Here is a 15,921-nt window from a genome sequence, read left to right on the forward strand (position 1 = left end):
GGCAAGTCATCCTTCTGCAAGAACTGAGATGCATTGCAACAAAAAGCTTCTTTGCCCAGTGATACAGCTCATGTTGCAGATGTTGTGGTCTGCAGTGCTATCAACACTGGTCAGAATTTGAAGCTGCTGAGAGACTTCATCAGTCACCCTTACCTCATTCCTTCCATGTGCCAAAATAAAGAAACATATGAATTCCATGTGCCAGAATAAAGAAACTGGTGTGTTTTAAAAGGTGGTTATGTATTTAATAGTTTGTGAACTACTTAAAGGAAATAGATGACAGGCCAGTTGCCTTTGCTTTTTCACCTTGCTGGTTGGTTTGAAGTATTTGTGGTCATCCTTATTGGTACCACACTTCACAGTATTCTTTGGCTGTCTGACATTAAAGGTCTTTTGTGGTTCACACAACTGTGCATCAGGAGGATGCATTCTGCAGGCAGTGTCTGCTGGTTTATTGAACAGCATCGCAGCACCTTTCACTCATACTTTTAAAGGGAAAATAGTACAATCATAGACATTGAGATGGGCAAATAATACCAAGGTCATCTTGGTCATCTCTTGCCAGAAGGCACAAAGGTAGCCTGATCAGGTACAGAAGAATCTGTATCTAGGACACAGAATTTTTCCCCTGGTGCTTTTTTTGTTTGTTTAATGTGTATTTTTAATCCTTTTGGTTTTCATCTAATAATTTTGAAGTGATTTTATCTCCAAATATAAATGACTGAAGGCTTGTAGGCTTCAAGGCTTGTATTGTCTGTGGCTGCAGAAACCTTGAGGTTGCCTAAGAATAATCGGTTGCACCATTTCTTTCACCATAGAAACTGGGCATATCAAATTATACTCTTGAACTAAAATCACCTCCTAGTGATTGAGGAGACAAACAGGGGCAGAAGTGTAGGAGGTTCACAGCCCCAAAGCAGTAAAAGAGGTCTCTGCTGCATGTCCATCCAGCCGAGGTTGTTAACCAGCCTTTCTCCTTTCTTCTCGCTCCCTGTTTCTTGTCCCAGTCCCTTCACACCTCTCACTGCTAATTTGCCAGTCAGCTGAGAATCTGGGCTGTTGCTTTTGGTAAGAAGAGACTCATTCCTTTCATAGGTTCTAAATTTTTAGCGACTCGGTGACTGCATTCTTTCCTCACCACCTTTGAGCTTCTGCACTCTCAAGCAGTGCCAAAACCAATCAGTGTTTCACACAGCCTCAATGTTCCTTTCCTCTGCTTATTCTTCTTGGTGGAGCTTTAATTTGGGTTTTGTCCAAAAAGCAGTCCACTGAATTTCATGTCCTGCCTGGAGTTTATTTGTGAACTGTTTGTGATCGCCAGACATAACAGCTGTCTGAGGTAGATTAGGGCTGAATTTGTGGCCAGATGTTGATGCAAGCAGCAGGAACCGACGGTGCATATTTCAGGTCACTGCTTGTGTTCCTGGAAGACCTGGCAGCACCAGTTTTCCCATCTGGCTGTCCTGAGGGGCTGGAGAACGGGTGGGGGCTTGCTGCTGTGTTCTGTTTGAGGGACATCTGTCAGTGCAAGGCCTGGGCTGACAAAAGGAAACATGTCCTTGGTATAGGGCTCTGCAAGTCCTCTCTTGGCTTTCTTCTGCAGCAAAATGTTCCCTCACTGAAAAGTTAAAAAAAAAATGGGCAAAATACCCTCCCTGCAAAGAAAGAAAATACAATGTAAGCCTCAAGAGGCTTGAGATTTAACTGCTCGGAAGCTATATATACAGTGAGTAAATAATTAAACTATGCTGGGTTCCTTTTTCTGGCCTGATAGAGAATGCTGTGATTTAGGTCCACTTAGGAAATTATTTTGGCTTTAGCTGATTGCAGAAAAATGCTGCAAGGATTGAAGAACTTTCCAAACTTGTAGAAATGAGATAAGAGAAATAAAATGAGGAAGATTTATGAGAACAAAATCAGAACTCTATTATTACAAACCCTTTCATTACTGCAAAGGTAAGAATTACCAAAATCAGAACCTAGATCACCAGTTAATCAAATTTGGCATGAACTACGCTGACACTTATTTCTTACTACTAAAGACATGTATCAATGGAAACCTGATAATAAGAGTCCCTTAAAATTTGCCTCACTAAAACCTGCTTGATCAAAAGAATTCTATGTGAAGCAGGGAGACCTTTTCAGTACTAGAAATATTCTGATCAGTTCCTTTAGCAGTATAAGAAATAACAGAATTGCTGAAGACTCAGCAGTTACTTTGTCCAACTAAACTAATTTTGACATAATTTATATTCTATGCTAGCCTTTGATCAATGATTTTGCAATGTGTTATTACAGATTTAAATATTGTTTTCTCCTTTCATCTACTTTCTGTAGAATTTCAACCAGTTCTAAGAAAAATAACCTGGGAACTGTTGTTGACCTGGCTGCAGTTTCCACCTTTTTCTTTTTCCCCACCCTTAAAAGCTGCCACGAAGTCACTTATCAGGCTTTTGTTGCTGAATTTTTTCTTTGTGGCTTTTTAATTTTAGTTCAAGTGCAGCTGTGTTTTCATTCTCCTGTTAATTTTACTTTCCCCCCATGGGAACCATCTGTTTTCATTAAACCAAGCCTGATGACCAACTTTTCTGCTATGTTGTGGTAAAAGAGCTGGTGATAGAGCTGTGTTTGTTATACTGTCCATAGATGTGTTCTATAATTCCTTCTAGAGAATTTACAGTGTTGTAGATACCAGTTTGGGGCTGTTGTTTGGTCTTTTAAAGTTTGTTCAGAATGCTTTCACCTTTTGAAACTGTTTTCGAAAGGTGAGTGAGGAAGTTTTGCACATCATATACTTAAAATTGTGTGACTTTTTCAAACTTACTGTCTTAAGTATCCCAGTGCGTCAAATGGAAATTTTAATGCTTAATTAAGAGACACTTTAAAGTTGGTTTTGCACTGTTGTGTACTTGAAGATTATACATAATCAGTTGGGACTCATCTTCAGTTCTGAATTTCTAAATTATCACACAATCACAGTCTGTCTGATGAATATATATTTACCTATATAAAGTGGGTAATGTCTCCCACATTCCATTCCCCTATTCTCAGTGTTCTCTTATTTTTCTTTCTGTTAATTCCACAGGTTACATAAATGTGTGATATGTGGTGAACACATTTTGGGTCTCCTTTAAAGCTGCCATAGTGTTATGTGTAGCTGTATTAGTAGCCAAGTCTTAGTCCATGACAGTAAATTCTTTTGTGTCAACTGGGTGAGGAAAGGCAGAATATGAGAATGTTGGGATATTCATGAGGTTCACCATTGTCTGAGCATTTCAGTAATGTGCTGCAGAGGCTTTTTATTGCTTTTTGTTTTGTTTTCTAAGGCAATACCAAGAACAGGTATTGTTCTTGGGTAGGGTGATAGGCAAGAGGGTTCTTGGAACTTCCTAGAAATATGATACAGTTAATAAGGCATTTTTAATATTTAAATGGACTTAGTAGAAACTTCCCCCCACCCTCTGCCAAGGATGGCTGCTCCTGTGCTGAGGATGGACAGGGAATGTTCCTGGGCTGCCAAACATGCTTCTCTTGCAGTGAAGTTTTTCTATAATTTGCAAGGCATTTTTGGTACACCACATTATCTCTAGTGCACAAAAGTTGTTCCTTTGCAGAGGGATGAATGCCATCCTTAATTTTAAAGAGTAAGTCACCATGGAGAAATGTTTCTTTGGACAGTTTTGCACTCTATTCTTTCTAGTTCAGCACAGTACTTACTTACTAGTTCAGCACTACTTACACAAGTAATACTTGTGTCTAGCTGAATGATTTGTATTCTAAATATCCATTAGATGTGTGATCTTAAACCCTGTATGACAAGCACAAGAATATTCACTGAAGTCTGATGGCTGAAGGCCTCAGAATATTGATCTTCTATATCAGAGGAAGACTGAAATAGATCCCAAAAAATTAACAATTTCTGTGGTCCTGATTAATTATAATGGAGGTAACCAAGTAAACCTGTAGATAATCACATAAAAGGATTTCATTTTTCATCCTCTTTCCCCCATTTCATTATCCCTGGCAATTTTATTTGCAAAAGATTCTCACAACCAATTAACTGGCATTGGATATGACCCTGATTAAAGTTCATGGTTTGGTCAAAGCTGGGTACATACATGGTTCAGTCTTTGCTTAGAGAATGATGGAAGAGAAAGGGGGACATTTGGAATAATACCAGAATTTCAGTGCCAGATTCATATAACAAGTGAAAGAATTTTCAGAGCTCCAAATGAAATATCATCATATCAAACTGAATCCCATCCAGACTGTCTGTTACTGATTAAAATAAAAAATCAATAATCATTCTTTTAAAAAGTTTCAATTTCATACTAGATGAATTTGATAATGTTTTTAACTTTTATAAACCACTGTCTGCCAGTTCTGCTAGCTTTTAATTATTTCTAGCTTTCTTTTTATCAACAGTCAATTATTCTGACACTTCTGTTCTTGATAAGTTTTTTTATGGCTGACTGCAACTGGCTGGGACTCTTTGAGCCAAAAAAATCATTTACATTTTAGCAAAGATGCAATGCCTTGAGTATCTCGAAGGAGCCACAATCACTCAAAGCAGTTTCTGCCTTATTTTACTCATGTACCATCCCAGCAAAGCAATCCTTGTTTGCTTCATCAGTTTTTCTGATGCCTGGGGAATTAATCTGTGCACTTAAATCTCGCATTTGTCATGTTCTATATCAAGTACAAGTTTTGCAAAAAGGAAACATTAATTTCTCTCCGAATGCTCGTGGCGTTACTCATGCTCAGTGAGTAATGTATGAAAACAAGTGAGGACAAGGCAAAAGGGTGATTGGTGGGGTGTTTCTCTAAAAGAGACACCACCAAAGCCCGTTGCCTTTGTTGGCACATAACTCTTTGACTCTGTGTGCATTAGATGTACTGGTGAGATGAGGACCTAATATGAGCAGTTGATTATTTCTTTTGCTCGTGCTCTGTTACTGAAAACAATTATTGATTTGCTCCATTTTCTGCTGTTCTGTGGATTTGTGATTTGCTCTGGTTCTCAGATCTTATCTTCTTGAAATAATTGTCTTTATAAATTTTGTCCTGCCTGTTAACCTATTAACCACGTATGCTTACTTACATGGAAAGGGTACTTTATAAATTTTATAGAACTAAACCAGCCCTACTTTTCTAACAATGAGTTTTAACATCAACACCAGAATTGTATTTCTTAACCATAATTGTATGTTTTACTGCCAACTATTATGACATTGTCTCCTCAAAATCTTGTGTCTTTTTCACACAATTGGCAACAAACTGTTTATTAGTTGTGTGCCCAAGTTGCCTGGTTTAGTTTTAATGTATTTTCTTCACCTTTAGGTGCTAGAGGATGGGCCTGACCAGGAGGCACTGTCACTTTATAGAATCTCAGTATGGGGTTTTGGGAGGACTTGCATGTCTCTAATTTTTGGTTCCTAAATGAGGTGGCACAGGGTGCCTATCACCTGCAGGCCCTTGGACTTCAATCAACCCCTGCCCAGTGAGTCCATATCTGTGCCTCCACCCTTTTTATTTTGCATTTTTTGACTTGTACCTGATGCTGTCCTGCAGTTCTGGCTGTGGCAGCCTGGCCTGTCCCCTCCCAGCCTGCTCTCTGTGCCCCTCCTGTGTCACCCCTTTCATGATTCTGGGACCTCCCCATGGAGGTCTCTCTGTAGTCACTGCCTGGAGTTCTCAACAGCCTTTAGACCAGGGATTTACTTGTGATGAAACAGATAAAAAGGCCACATAGAGACCATCTCCCAAAAGGGAGGTGCTTCACTACCTTCTCCTAGGACTCCTAACCATGGCTTTTTTTTTCACAATTGCTTTTTTGTTTGTTTGTATTTAAACTCTGCAGCAGGGAATTCACAGGAAAAATGCAAGTAAAACCAAAACATTTGGAGTTGGAAATACACGAGTTACTAATGGATTGCTTTGCTCCCTGGTCTACAGTGCTCATGTCTTTTGTGGTTCTCATGTCTTCAGCATTTAAGAACCTCAAATTATTTTATGAATTTATCTGTGTACTGCTCTCTGAGCTCTTGTTTAAATAAGCCACAGTTGACACAGTGAAATGGAGGCAAGTGTTTATATAAATAGATTTGTGCTGCCCTGGTTGTGAGCCAGGCTGAGAGCCAGCAGTGCCTCGAATGTGGGACAGCGCAGTCGTCGGGGGGCTCTGCTCCTTCACAGCTGCCTCCCAGCTGATGGCAGGAGCAGCTCTGGGCAGCTCCCAGCCCTTCCCAGGGCTGATGGCAGGAGCAGCTCTGGGCAGCTCCCAGCCCTGTCTCTCTGGCCTGGCTGGCACAGAGCTGCTCTGCTCTGCAGCCCCGGCTCCTGCAGCAGCCCCAGCTCCAAGAGGCTGTGGCATTAGGCTGCACATTGGTGGCATTTGTAAGGTTTGCCTCCCATTTTCTAATTTCCCATATAGATGTCTGCTGTGCAGTCTGGTCTCCTGTTTTTACAGCTGTTCCCTATGAAAATTCTCAGGGTTTTATTGATGGGTCATTGTTGTTTGTTATCTGAGCCTCAATTTGGCTATAATGTGATGATAAGAGTAACTTTCTGTGAAAACTGTGATGTACATTTGCTTGAAATCTGATCCCTGTTGATCAGACCCTTAAACTAAAAACTTCAGAATCCTCCCTGAAACTGCTCCCTTATGAACTGCTTTCATTTCAAATCCAAAATACAAACAATTTCTTCATAGAACTATTCACCACTGAGTCCTGTTACTTCCTTTTGCTCCTTGAATTGAAAGGTCTCGGTGTTCATGTGACTGTGTTTTGTAATAATAAAATATGATACCAATGACTCTGACCCATTAAGGAGAGACATTTTAGGATTGCCACCATCTTTCATACATAATGTCACAGAGAATGCTACCATTGTTTCGTTATCTGTGTACTTCATCTGCTGATTTAACACAGTCCACCTTTGTAATTCATTTGCTAATAAAAATTTAGTTCATATTACTTTCCATCTCAGATACCACAGTAACTTCTAATATCTGTTTTCAGGCTGTTTTGTTCTCTTTTGTTCAAATCCAAAATAACCCAAAGGTTTCTTGGTACAGAATGATACTCTGATAGAAGCAGCACTTTCCCACTAAGTAATTTCTGCAATTTTTATTTTGAGTTTTTTGACTTAAGAATTATTAATCTTTGTGAGTGTTACTAATATTCTCAACCTTCAGTACTCTAGTGAAAGTATATTGTGTAGTTTATTCAGGCAGTGTGATTATCCATTAAAAATACTATGATTTTCTTCATGGTACATTAGTTTTTAGTAGTTTTTTTGGTTGCTTGTGTTTATTTTCTGGATTTTTTTTTCCCAAGTCAAGCAAACTTATTAAAATGCCCCCAGAAAATTACTTATTCTAAAAAAGATAAGAAAAACATATAAGATTATATAGCATTTTAAATTATAAGGAAATAATCTTGGTGCTTTTTTTTATTTCTTTCTTGGGATGATGAATACATTTGGGAAGTAAAAGCAAGAAGAATATATAGCCTCTTTTTCTCACTTTGCCTTCTTTTTTCTGTTGAAAGAGTTTGTGTCCTCCCTTCTAAATAGCTGCACAGATATCACATTAAATCTCTTGGTTCATCTGTGGATTTCAGTGTGAAAGACTTTCTGTTTGGATTTGGGTAGTGTCCCTCGATGCAGGAGTGAGGCATGTATCTTTATGTACATCTACATATGCTATGCATAATAGAAAACATAATGCACCTTTAAGGCAGCTGATGCCTGGCCTGGAGGAGTCTTTGTACAGCTATTCAAACAGCAGTGCAATAACATCCTTTGGTAGCAGCTCCTGGAAAAAAATCTGTCCAAAACTCTCTCCCTGTGTGGTAAGCATTGAGGTGCTTCAGTGAAACAATGAGACTGTACAGAGGTTTGGTGTACTGCAAAGGTCTTTAAACTGCTGGTTTTTCTGAGCCCTTTTCATTGACTGAAGGAATTGTTAATGATGCTGAAAGAGCAAGACAGTGGACTTAGAAGACATATCTGAATGTGACTGAAGATGATGTTTCTACTTAAAAGACTCAGAGCTTCATACACAGAACCCTCAGAGCTCATTCAAACTCTTCAAAATATTGTGTATTTTACATTTTTTCCTATTAGGAGAAGAAAGGAAATACCAGTAAGCTCTGTGCCATGTTAGTGTTTTAGGATTATGGAGATGCAAGCAGACCAGAGCAATTTCTGATTTATGCTGCTTTGTGTTGATCCTTTACTGCTCATTTCCCAGCAGCCACAGTACAAAAGCTGGCTAAGCCAGGGCTGGAAATGGACATGTCAGAAGACGTGCTCTGTGTCTCTGGAAGATGTTTTAGTCAGAGCAGCTCAGCACTGACAGGTCCAGCCACTTCACACCACTCCAATGTCAGGAAGGAGACAAGACAGCAAACCACACAAATCCAGAATTGAGACATCTGCATTTTGGCTCCATCCTATTCTTTCTGCTGGCTGACAAAAGCTCTGTGATTTCTTATTCCAGCTATAGGCATTCAGGGATGGATGTCTGGAAGCTTGTACTAAATGGATTGGCAACCCCTTATTTTAAGGAAGATACACAAAACTGAATTGTTTATTCCTTCTTGCTTGTCCTGTTGGCAGGGCACAGAGGAAAACTAGTCATGGTCCTGCTGCTGCCTTTCTGCTTGGTGGAGAGCAGAACTTTAAAATTTATCAGTTTGTGGAGAAAAAAATACTGTCTAAAGGACTGGCCTCTAAACTATTGAAGTTATGTAATCAGCTAGCTGGTCTTGATATCTTGGATGTAGAACTTAGGGAGGTGTTATGTAGCTCCTTCAGGATCACTGAATCAACAAGGAAGATACATTTCTGACACTTCTCTTATGAGGAAAGGCTGAGACACTTGGGATTGTTCAGCCTGGGGAACAGAAGGCCCCAAGAGACCTTCTATCAGCCTTCCAGTACCTAAAGGGGCCTATAAGAAAGCTGGAGAGGGACTTTTTACAAGGGCAGGGACGGATGGGACAAGGGATTTCATCTTTAAATTGAAAGAGGGTCAGTTCATATTAGAAATATAGAAGAAATTTTTTTATAGTGAAGGTGGTGACACACTGGAACAGGTTGCCCAGAGAAATTGTAGATTCCCCATCCCTGGAAGTGTTCAAGACTAGGTTGGATGGGGCTTTGAGCAACCTGGACTAGCAGAAGGTGTCTGTGCCTACAGCAGGCTGGGTGGAAGGAGATGATCCTTAAGGTCTCTTCCAACCCAAACCATTTTATAATTCTAATTTATTTTAAAATATAAATACTAAAAAACAAAAACAAAAAAACAACTCAACCATATAATTTCTTTTATAAGCATTTTCCAAGCACAAATGTCTATGCACATAGCTGTTGTTATTTTTGCTAAGCCACATAATTTAATATTTCATTCTTAGTTAATATGCTGGAAAAAAATTTACTTGGAGACATGATCTGTGTTGACTAATGGGATCAAACTAATTCAGACCAAAGCTGAATAAATAAGTAAATATTAAATTTTTTGGGGTTTTAACTTGCATTGAGTTTTTTGTTTGTTTGTTTGAGTATAATTTTTTTAGAATGGTAGAATACCATGTGTGAAATTAAGAGCAGATAGAAATTAGGGTAAGGCAGAAGTGTATCTGACCTGAGCTTACCCATCTGTCTAGCACTAGTCTCTCTACCTAGCAGCCTGAAAAACATTGCAGTGGCTCACATCCTTACTGTTTGAGCACTCCTTTGTAGCCAATTAAATGAGAGATCATTGTCAATGTCAGGACTTTGAATCCCTGGTGTTTCATCAGTAAGTGTTTTAACACCTACTCAAAAGCCAGTCAAGTGTAAAACTGTATAAAAAGAAAGTCTGCTTCATGAAGGAATTTGGTTGTTTGTTTTGACTGAAATTGAAAATGAAAGAATAGCAAGATTTTTATCCACTAAGATGTCAGCCGGATCTCTTGGCTGTTACTTACTGCAGAAAAAAATCAAAGTCACCTTTCCTGAGCAACCTGTCCAGATCTGCAGATCCTGGAGTGGCTCAGAACTACCAGCCTGCCACAGCCTGAAGAGTGAGCTGGTCACAGCCCTTGGAGGTGATGTTTTTCTCCTTGGTAGCCCAAGGCAGTCTCCTAGAGGTTTTAAGGTCAGATGCAAAACTGGCCTCCTCAGCAGCACCATGATGAACCATTAAGGAACCATCTCAGGAAGCAGCCTGGGACTGGATGGTGGCCCAGGGCACTCACTCCTTGCTCCCCAGCAAATCTGCTACCAAGCATTTAAATTCCAACCAATCAGCAGATTAGAATGAGAAGTGGCTTTTATTAAAGTATTTTGAGTTAATCCTAGTAACAAGCTCATGGTCTGGAAGTCATAAATGTTGAGGTTTCTTCTTTGCTGACAAAAAAAGAAAGCTTCTTATTTTTCCCTTGAAAAAGTTAAGGAAAATTCCTGCTTTAAAATGAGATGGGTCCAAACTGTGTGTGCAGACTGTTGGGGACATCTGCTGGGATGCTGGGAAATGGCAGGCTGCAAAATGCATACTGTGGTGGAATGATTCAGGCATGAACATGCCAAAAATGATTAATACTGCAGCATTCCCTCAAGGCTGACAATTCCACATTGTATCCACAAAGGAAATCAAGTGCCCCTAGCTCAGTATTTCTGTGCTGATCACTCTAGGAGAACACTTAAGACCTGCATATCCCTTCCAGATATAAAAGTGTGTAGAGAAAAGAGAGATCTCTGGAAATGCCCTGTTATCATGAGTAAGCCAAAAGAAGCAGGCACGCTGTGGGGCAGAGCAGCTCACTCAGCCCTGACCACATGACAGCTTCCTGTGGCCCCCTTGGGATGGAAGCACTTTTCCTTGCAGATGGAAATGAGAAACAGCCAAGATCTTCTTCTGCCCACCAGCTCTGGCAGTGGCAGAGCCAGGACCAGCAGAGGAGCTTTGGGGATGGGACTGGCACGGCCACATGCTGCCACACCGTAGAATTGTGGTCTGAAATGAAGCATCAGCTTTCTCAGTTTTGTTAGAAAAGCTAATTGTGGCTTCTTATGTCTAATGGTGTATGCATGCCTAAATTGAGCCAAAATTTTCAAATTTATAGACTTTGGTGGAATAATGGAATGAATTCTGTTCCAATACTTCTGTGTAGCCTTAATAATCTTGTTTAAGGAAACCTTCATCTTACCAGTTGTGAAAGGTGTGGCTGGGGAGCTGATACATATCTGTTCTGGCTATTTGGTTAAAATTATATTCAGCATTCAATTTTCCTCATGTACTTCTATATATATCTGTTTAATCTGCATGTTTCTGTCTGAAATTGAAAGATGTTTGAAGGGCTGGAACCATCTTCTAGACTTGTGTTTGAAAAGTGTCTTTGCAGTGATATTTCCTGCAGGTCTGAGACTAAAACAAGGGGCAGTGGTGTGCTCATTTCAAACTTTTCTGCTGACATTTTCAGATGTCTGTGTACAGACAAAGCTCTGCATATTTAGACAACTAACAGCATTTGCACAAACTCTGGCCCATTCTCTCCCTGCACTCCATGTTACACTGAGTTCAAATCCACTTTGCAGCCCAAGTCAATGTCAGTGATATTCTATAGCCCTTTCTCCTGCATCTGTCATATTCTGTTTGGAAACCTTGTTGGGCATTGGTGGGTGGAAATTGCCAGTAGAGATCAGAGCAAAAGTTTTTTCACAGCTGAGTCAATTTTGCTAATGCAGAAATGGTGCACCAGACATCTGGTTGGAATTATTTTTATATTCCATCCTTAATAATGAATGACTTAAATATGAAAAATGTGAAGAAAAATGTATGCTCCACTATAGTCTAAATACTCACACCATATAGTCTCCGTACTTTCAGGCAAGAGCAAAGTTGAAGAAGCTAGGAGAAATTTTTTTTGTTTTGCTAAGTTACAAATCTCGTATAATTGCTCAAGTAGATGTTAATACTGTGGTGTTCTACAGCTATTTTTGATTTAAAGTACAATTACTGAATTTATTGACTGCTTAGACAAATAGATCAGTCCTACATTATCCTAAGCATATTAGCTGTACACAGTGTAACTTCATTTGATATGATAGATGCAAAAATAGAAATGAAAATAGAATGTGTTAAACCAGATATATAAACAGGATATTAGGTTCCATTAAACTTATTGTTCTTGTTGTTCTGTATTCAGGGCCGTGCCTCATTAACACATGAGAAACAGCGTTTTGCCCACGAACATCGTGAAATGAAAAATCTAGAAGATATTGTTAAAGATATAAAACCGTCCGTGCTAATAGGTAATTTCTTTGACTTTAAGGCAATGACCTTATTCTTTGTTGAAAAGAAAAAATGGGGATGTGGCTTTGTCTGAAGAGAAGATCAAGTTCCTCTGAACAGAGTTTACCTTTGTGTGTTTTCAGAAAACACTGGGTGCATAATGGACTCTATTAAGCAACTGAACAAATAGTAACTATCCAAGCAAGTAACACTGCTTTCATTCTGATGCATCCATTTCACAGGGGAAAGAATCTGACTGGGTTTAAACATCTGATGGAGGACCTTACCACCTTCCTAAATTATTTTTGGTGTAATGTGGAAGATGTAATACAATACAAATAACTTAGAGTGAGAAAACTGAGCTAAGCTCATGTAAAGCTATGCAAATACAAGGGTGCTGTAACTGAGTCTTCTTTTTGATCACATTTAAGTCCTTAGCCAGCAGTCTTTTTGGCAGACCAAAATGCAGATTTTACAATACCTTTTCTTTTGTAAAAGCTGAAGGACTGTGATCTCAATAAAGGATTGCTCAGCTCTCTATAGTTTGGTTATTGTATTTCAGTGACAGTTTCAGGACTGAACTGCAAGTACTCTTGGTCTTTTTTTAAATAAATAAGACTTGAAGATTAATCTATCCAGCTAGTAAACTCATTCATCAGGTGCTAGAAAACTGAAATGCCACAGTGATAATTGTCCTACATTTTAACAGCTACCTTTTTGACTATGCCTACACCACATGGTCCTTGTTCAGTAAAATCCACTTTTACTACTGGTCATCAGTGAGGTAAATGAAGTGTTTTTTTTCCTGTGCTGCATGAAGATATGACTGGAAGAGGAGACCAAGTAGTCCAGAGAATTTACTTAGTATACTCTAAGGCTGAAAAAGCTAGAGGGACAGAAGAGTATGAATGACAGAATGAATGAATATTTATCCAGATAAATGTGTGTGGATGCTTAGGGAAGATTTGCTGCCATGAAATATGGGTTTTACTGTGGGTAATTTTTATGTATAAAGATATGTGACTCTCCCTCAAGGTTACTTTCTCTTATCAATTCTGTATAATGAAGTCTCTTCCATCAGAAACAGCAATAGAAACTAATATTGGGGATTTTTGGTTTGAGTGACTAGACATTCAGTATGTTCCCTGGAGTAGCAGGAGTTATGGGGAAATACATTGATACCCCTCCTCCCACCGTTTTACTTAGCTCTGTCTGAGCAAATAATCCTTATACACATTTCATTGCCTGCAATGGCTCAAGGAAAAGCCTTAATTTAGATAGACCCAGTCTAAGAAACTGCAATTAAAAAAAAATAGCCATAAGCATTTTCTTTTACCTTAAATCTGAAGATAGTTGTCATTCTTACAGCTGGCTGTCCAGAAGCAGTTTTAGTGGACATTAAACACTTGGCAGCTGAAGATTTAACCAGAAACTAAGGTGTCTAACAGGCTCTTATACAGCTGTTCATCAAACACAGAGTGGCTCAGCTGGTCTGTCAGAGCTTTTGCATCTAAGCATCCCTGTCCATTCATAGAAGGTCAAGTACAGAGAGCTCAGAGTTGCAAAAAATAATAGTATGTAACAGATGATATCATGCTTCATGTGGAATCAGTCAGAAAGTACTCTGAGATGCCTTAAAGAAATGTTTGTCCTGAAGCACAATCTTAGAGCCAGCTCTGGGCAGTGAGGGCCCCTTTCATCTCCCCCCAAGGACCTGATGTTCTCAGGCAAATCCCAAGCTGTCCTTTCAGACTGGGCACTGTCAAGATGCTCATTTGAGCATCAGTGATGAGATGTTACAGTACTGACCTGAGAAAGGCTCAAGTTCCAGGCTTTCCTCCCCCAGCCTGGGTTTTAATCCATTTCCACTCCCCAGGAGAGGAAAAACAAGCTGTTTTCCCTGATTTTGAAACTCAGATGCTGTGTGGAATGCAGAATGGGGTGTCAGGCACTGGGGTCTGTGAGGACAAAGGAGGCTACCCTCTCTCCGAGCCAGGTGAGAGAGGCCTCCAGTAAAATAAAGTAGTTTTACTCCAAGATCTGTTTATCTGTTTATTTTCACTGAAGGTGTGGATATCCTTGAATCCCCAGCTCTTGTAGATTATTCAGAAATACAGGAATACTTGGCATCTCTAAACCATCACACACCCCCCTCTTTCTTTGTGAATTGTCTGAGGTCCAAGATCTAAGTTCTGGCTGCAAGTCTGCAATGCAGCAGAGTGCAGCCTAAGTTAGATGATTTCATCCTGCAAGAGTGGCATTCAGTTCCTATGAATAGCAGTTATAAGTGTGGACAGTACAGGGAATAGAAAAGTATCTACAGTGCAATGAAAAGGGATGTATTAAAGAAATTGTTGCTGTCAGGGAAGGCCTAGACTCAAAATTATTATTTGTCAGCTCAGCTCAGATGTAGAAGGCAGAGACTTTACTCATCATGTCAGAAAAATCTGAAATCTGACACACTGGATTTGGGACAAACTATCCAGTCTGTTGCACTGAACTTTAGGACACAGAGCTGCATCTGTCTAGTCCATACTGGACCTAGCTGCAGGTTAGGTGATAACATTTTAATCTTACACAAAGGGCCTGAGGAAAGGGAAAGGAGAAATTCACCAGATCATACAGGGGCAAATAGGTTGTGCCTTATGCTAGGGATAATACAGAAGTTTCACTATTGCAAAGTCTTTTATACAAAACTTTATTCCAACTACATGTTAGGAAAAAGGTTGAACTCCATTTTAAAGAGGGAGAAAGAGAGAAAGGAGCTTTGTTCTTTAGCAAGTGACATGCTTGTCTTCTTACCTTGAACTAATTTAATTTGTCTACTTGTTATATGTGTATTTTTCTTCTTTAGGAGTTGCTGCAATTGGTGGTGCTTTTACTCCACAAATTCTTAAGGATATGGCTGCTCTAAACAAACGTCCTATAATTTTTGCTCTCAGTAATCCCACCAGCAAAGCAGAATGTACTGCAGAGCAGTGCTACAAATACACAGAGGTGAGCAAAGATTAACATCTTTCCAGTATAAGTCATGAAAAGTCTGAAATTAAATTTTAAAAGAGAGGAGGACAGAGGGTGGAGCAGCAGGTACTAATCATGTCTCTGTACATAGATAAAATGAGTTAAATAATTTAAAAGATTTTTCAGATTTTATCAAGACAATTTCATTGAATTCACTGCGTGCTTGCACTCATAAAAACATTTCTTAGCTTTTATTGGTGTAGGCAACACTCATAATCTTTTATAACCAAAGCATCAGTCACTATCGATCACTAGAGCATTATGAACTGTACCATTTTGTGTAATATATACACACAGTGGCATGCTTTTCATTTGAGATTTCATAAATACTCTTTTGGGTAAGAAAATATTTCAATACATGAAACAGAATCTTTAAAATCATTCTATTAAGAACTGGGGTAATTAATTCTTCTTACAAAGTTTTCTGTTACATAAATGTCGGTAAAAATTAAGAGAACTGTGCTTGCTTATTTATTATAGAAGTACTGATAAACACATTATCCTGTAATTCAGCCTAGAGTTTCAAATGTATATGTGTTTCATAGTGGGTGTATTTGGATTTCTTGTCAAATACAGGGCATTTTGAATGACAGTTTCTCAGTGTTTAAAAGACAAAT

At 39.1% G+C, this 15,921-nt stretch overlaps 1 protein-coding gene across 2 annotated transcripts in view; it reads left to right on the forward strand.

Annotated features, from left to right (window-relative positions):
* Positions 1-15,921, forward strand: part of ME1 (malic enzyme 1) — a 154,031-nt gene that overhangs the window by 129,936 nt on the left and 8,174 nt on the right. For both annotated transcript variants that reach the window (XM_036379346.2, XM_036379347.2), the window contains exons 10-11: positions 12,198-12,303; positions 15,138-15,280. In XM_036379346.2, the coding sequence (XP_036235239.1) occupies positions 12,198-12,303; positions 15,138-15,280 (249 nt within the window). The remainder of the gene's footprint in view (positions 1-12,197; positions 12,304-15,137; positions 15,281-15,921) is intronic.

The sequence above is a fragment of the Molothrus ater genome, chromosome 3 (assembly GCF_012460135.2).
Source record: "Molothrus ater isolate BHLD 08-10-18 breed brown headed cowbird chromosome 3, BPBGC_Mater_1.1, whole genome shotgun sequence".
Lineage (NCBI taxonomy): Eukaryota > Metazoa > Chordata > Aves > Passeriformes > Icteridae > Molothrus > Molothrus ater.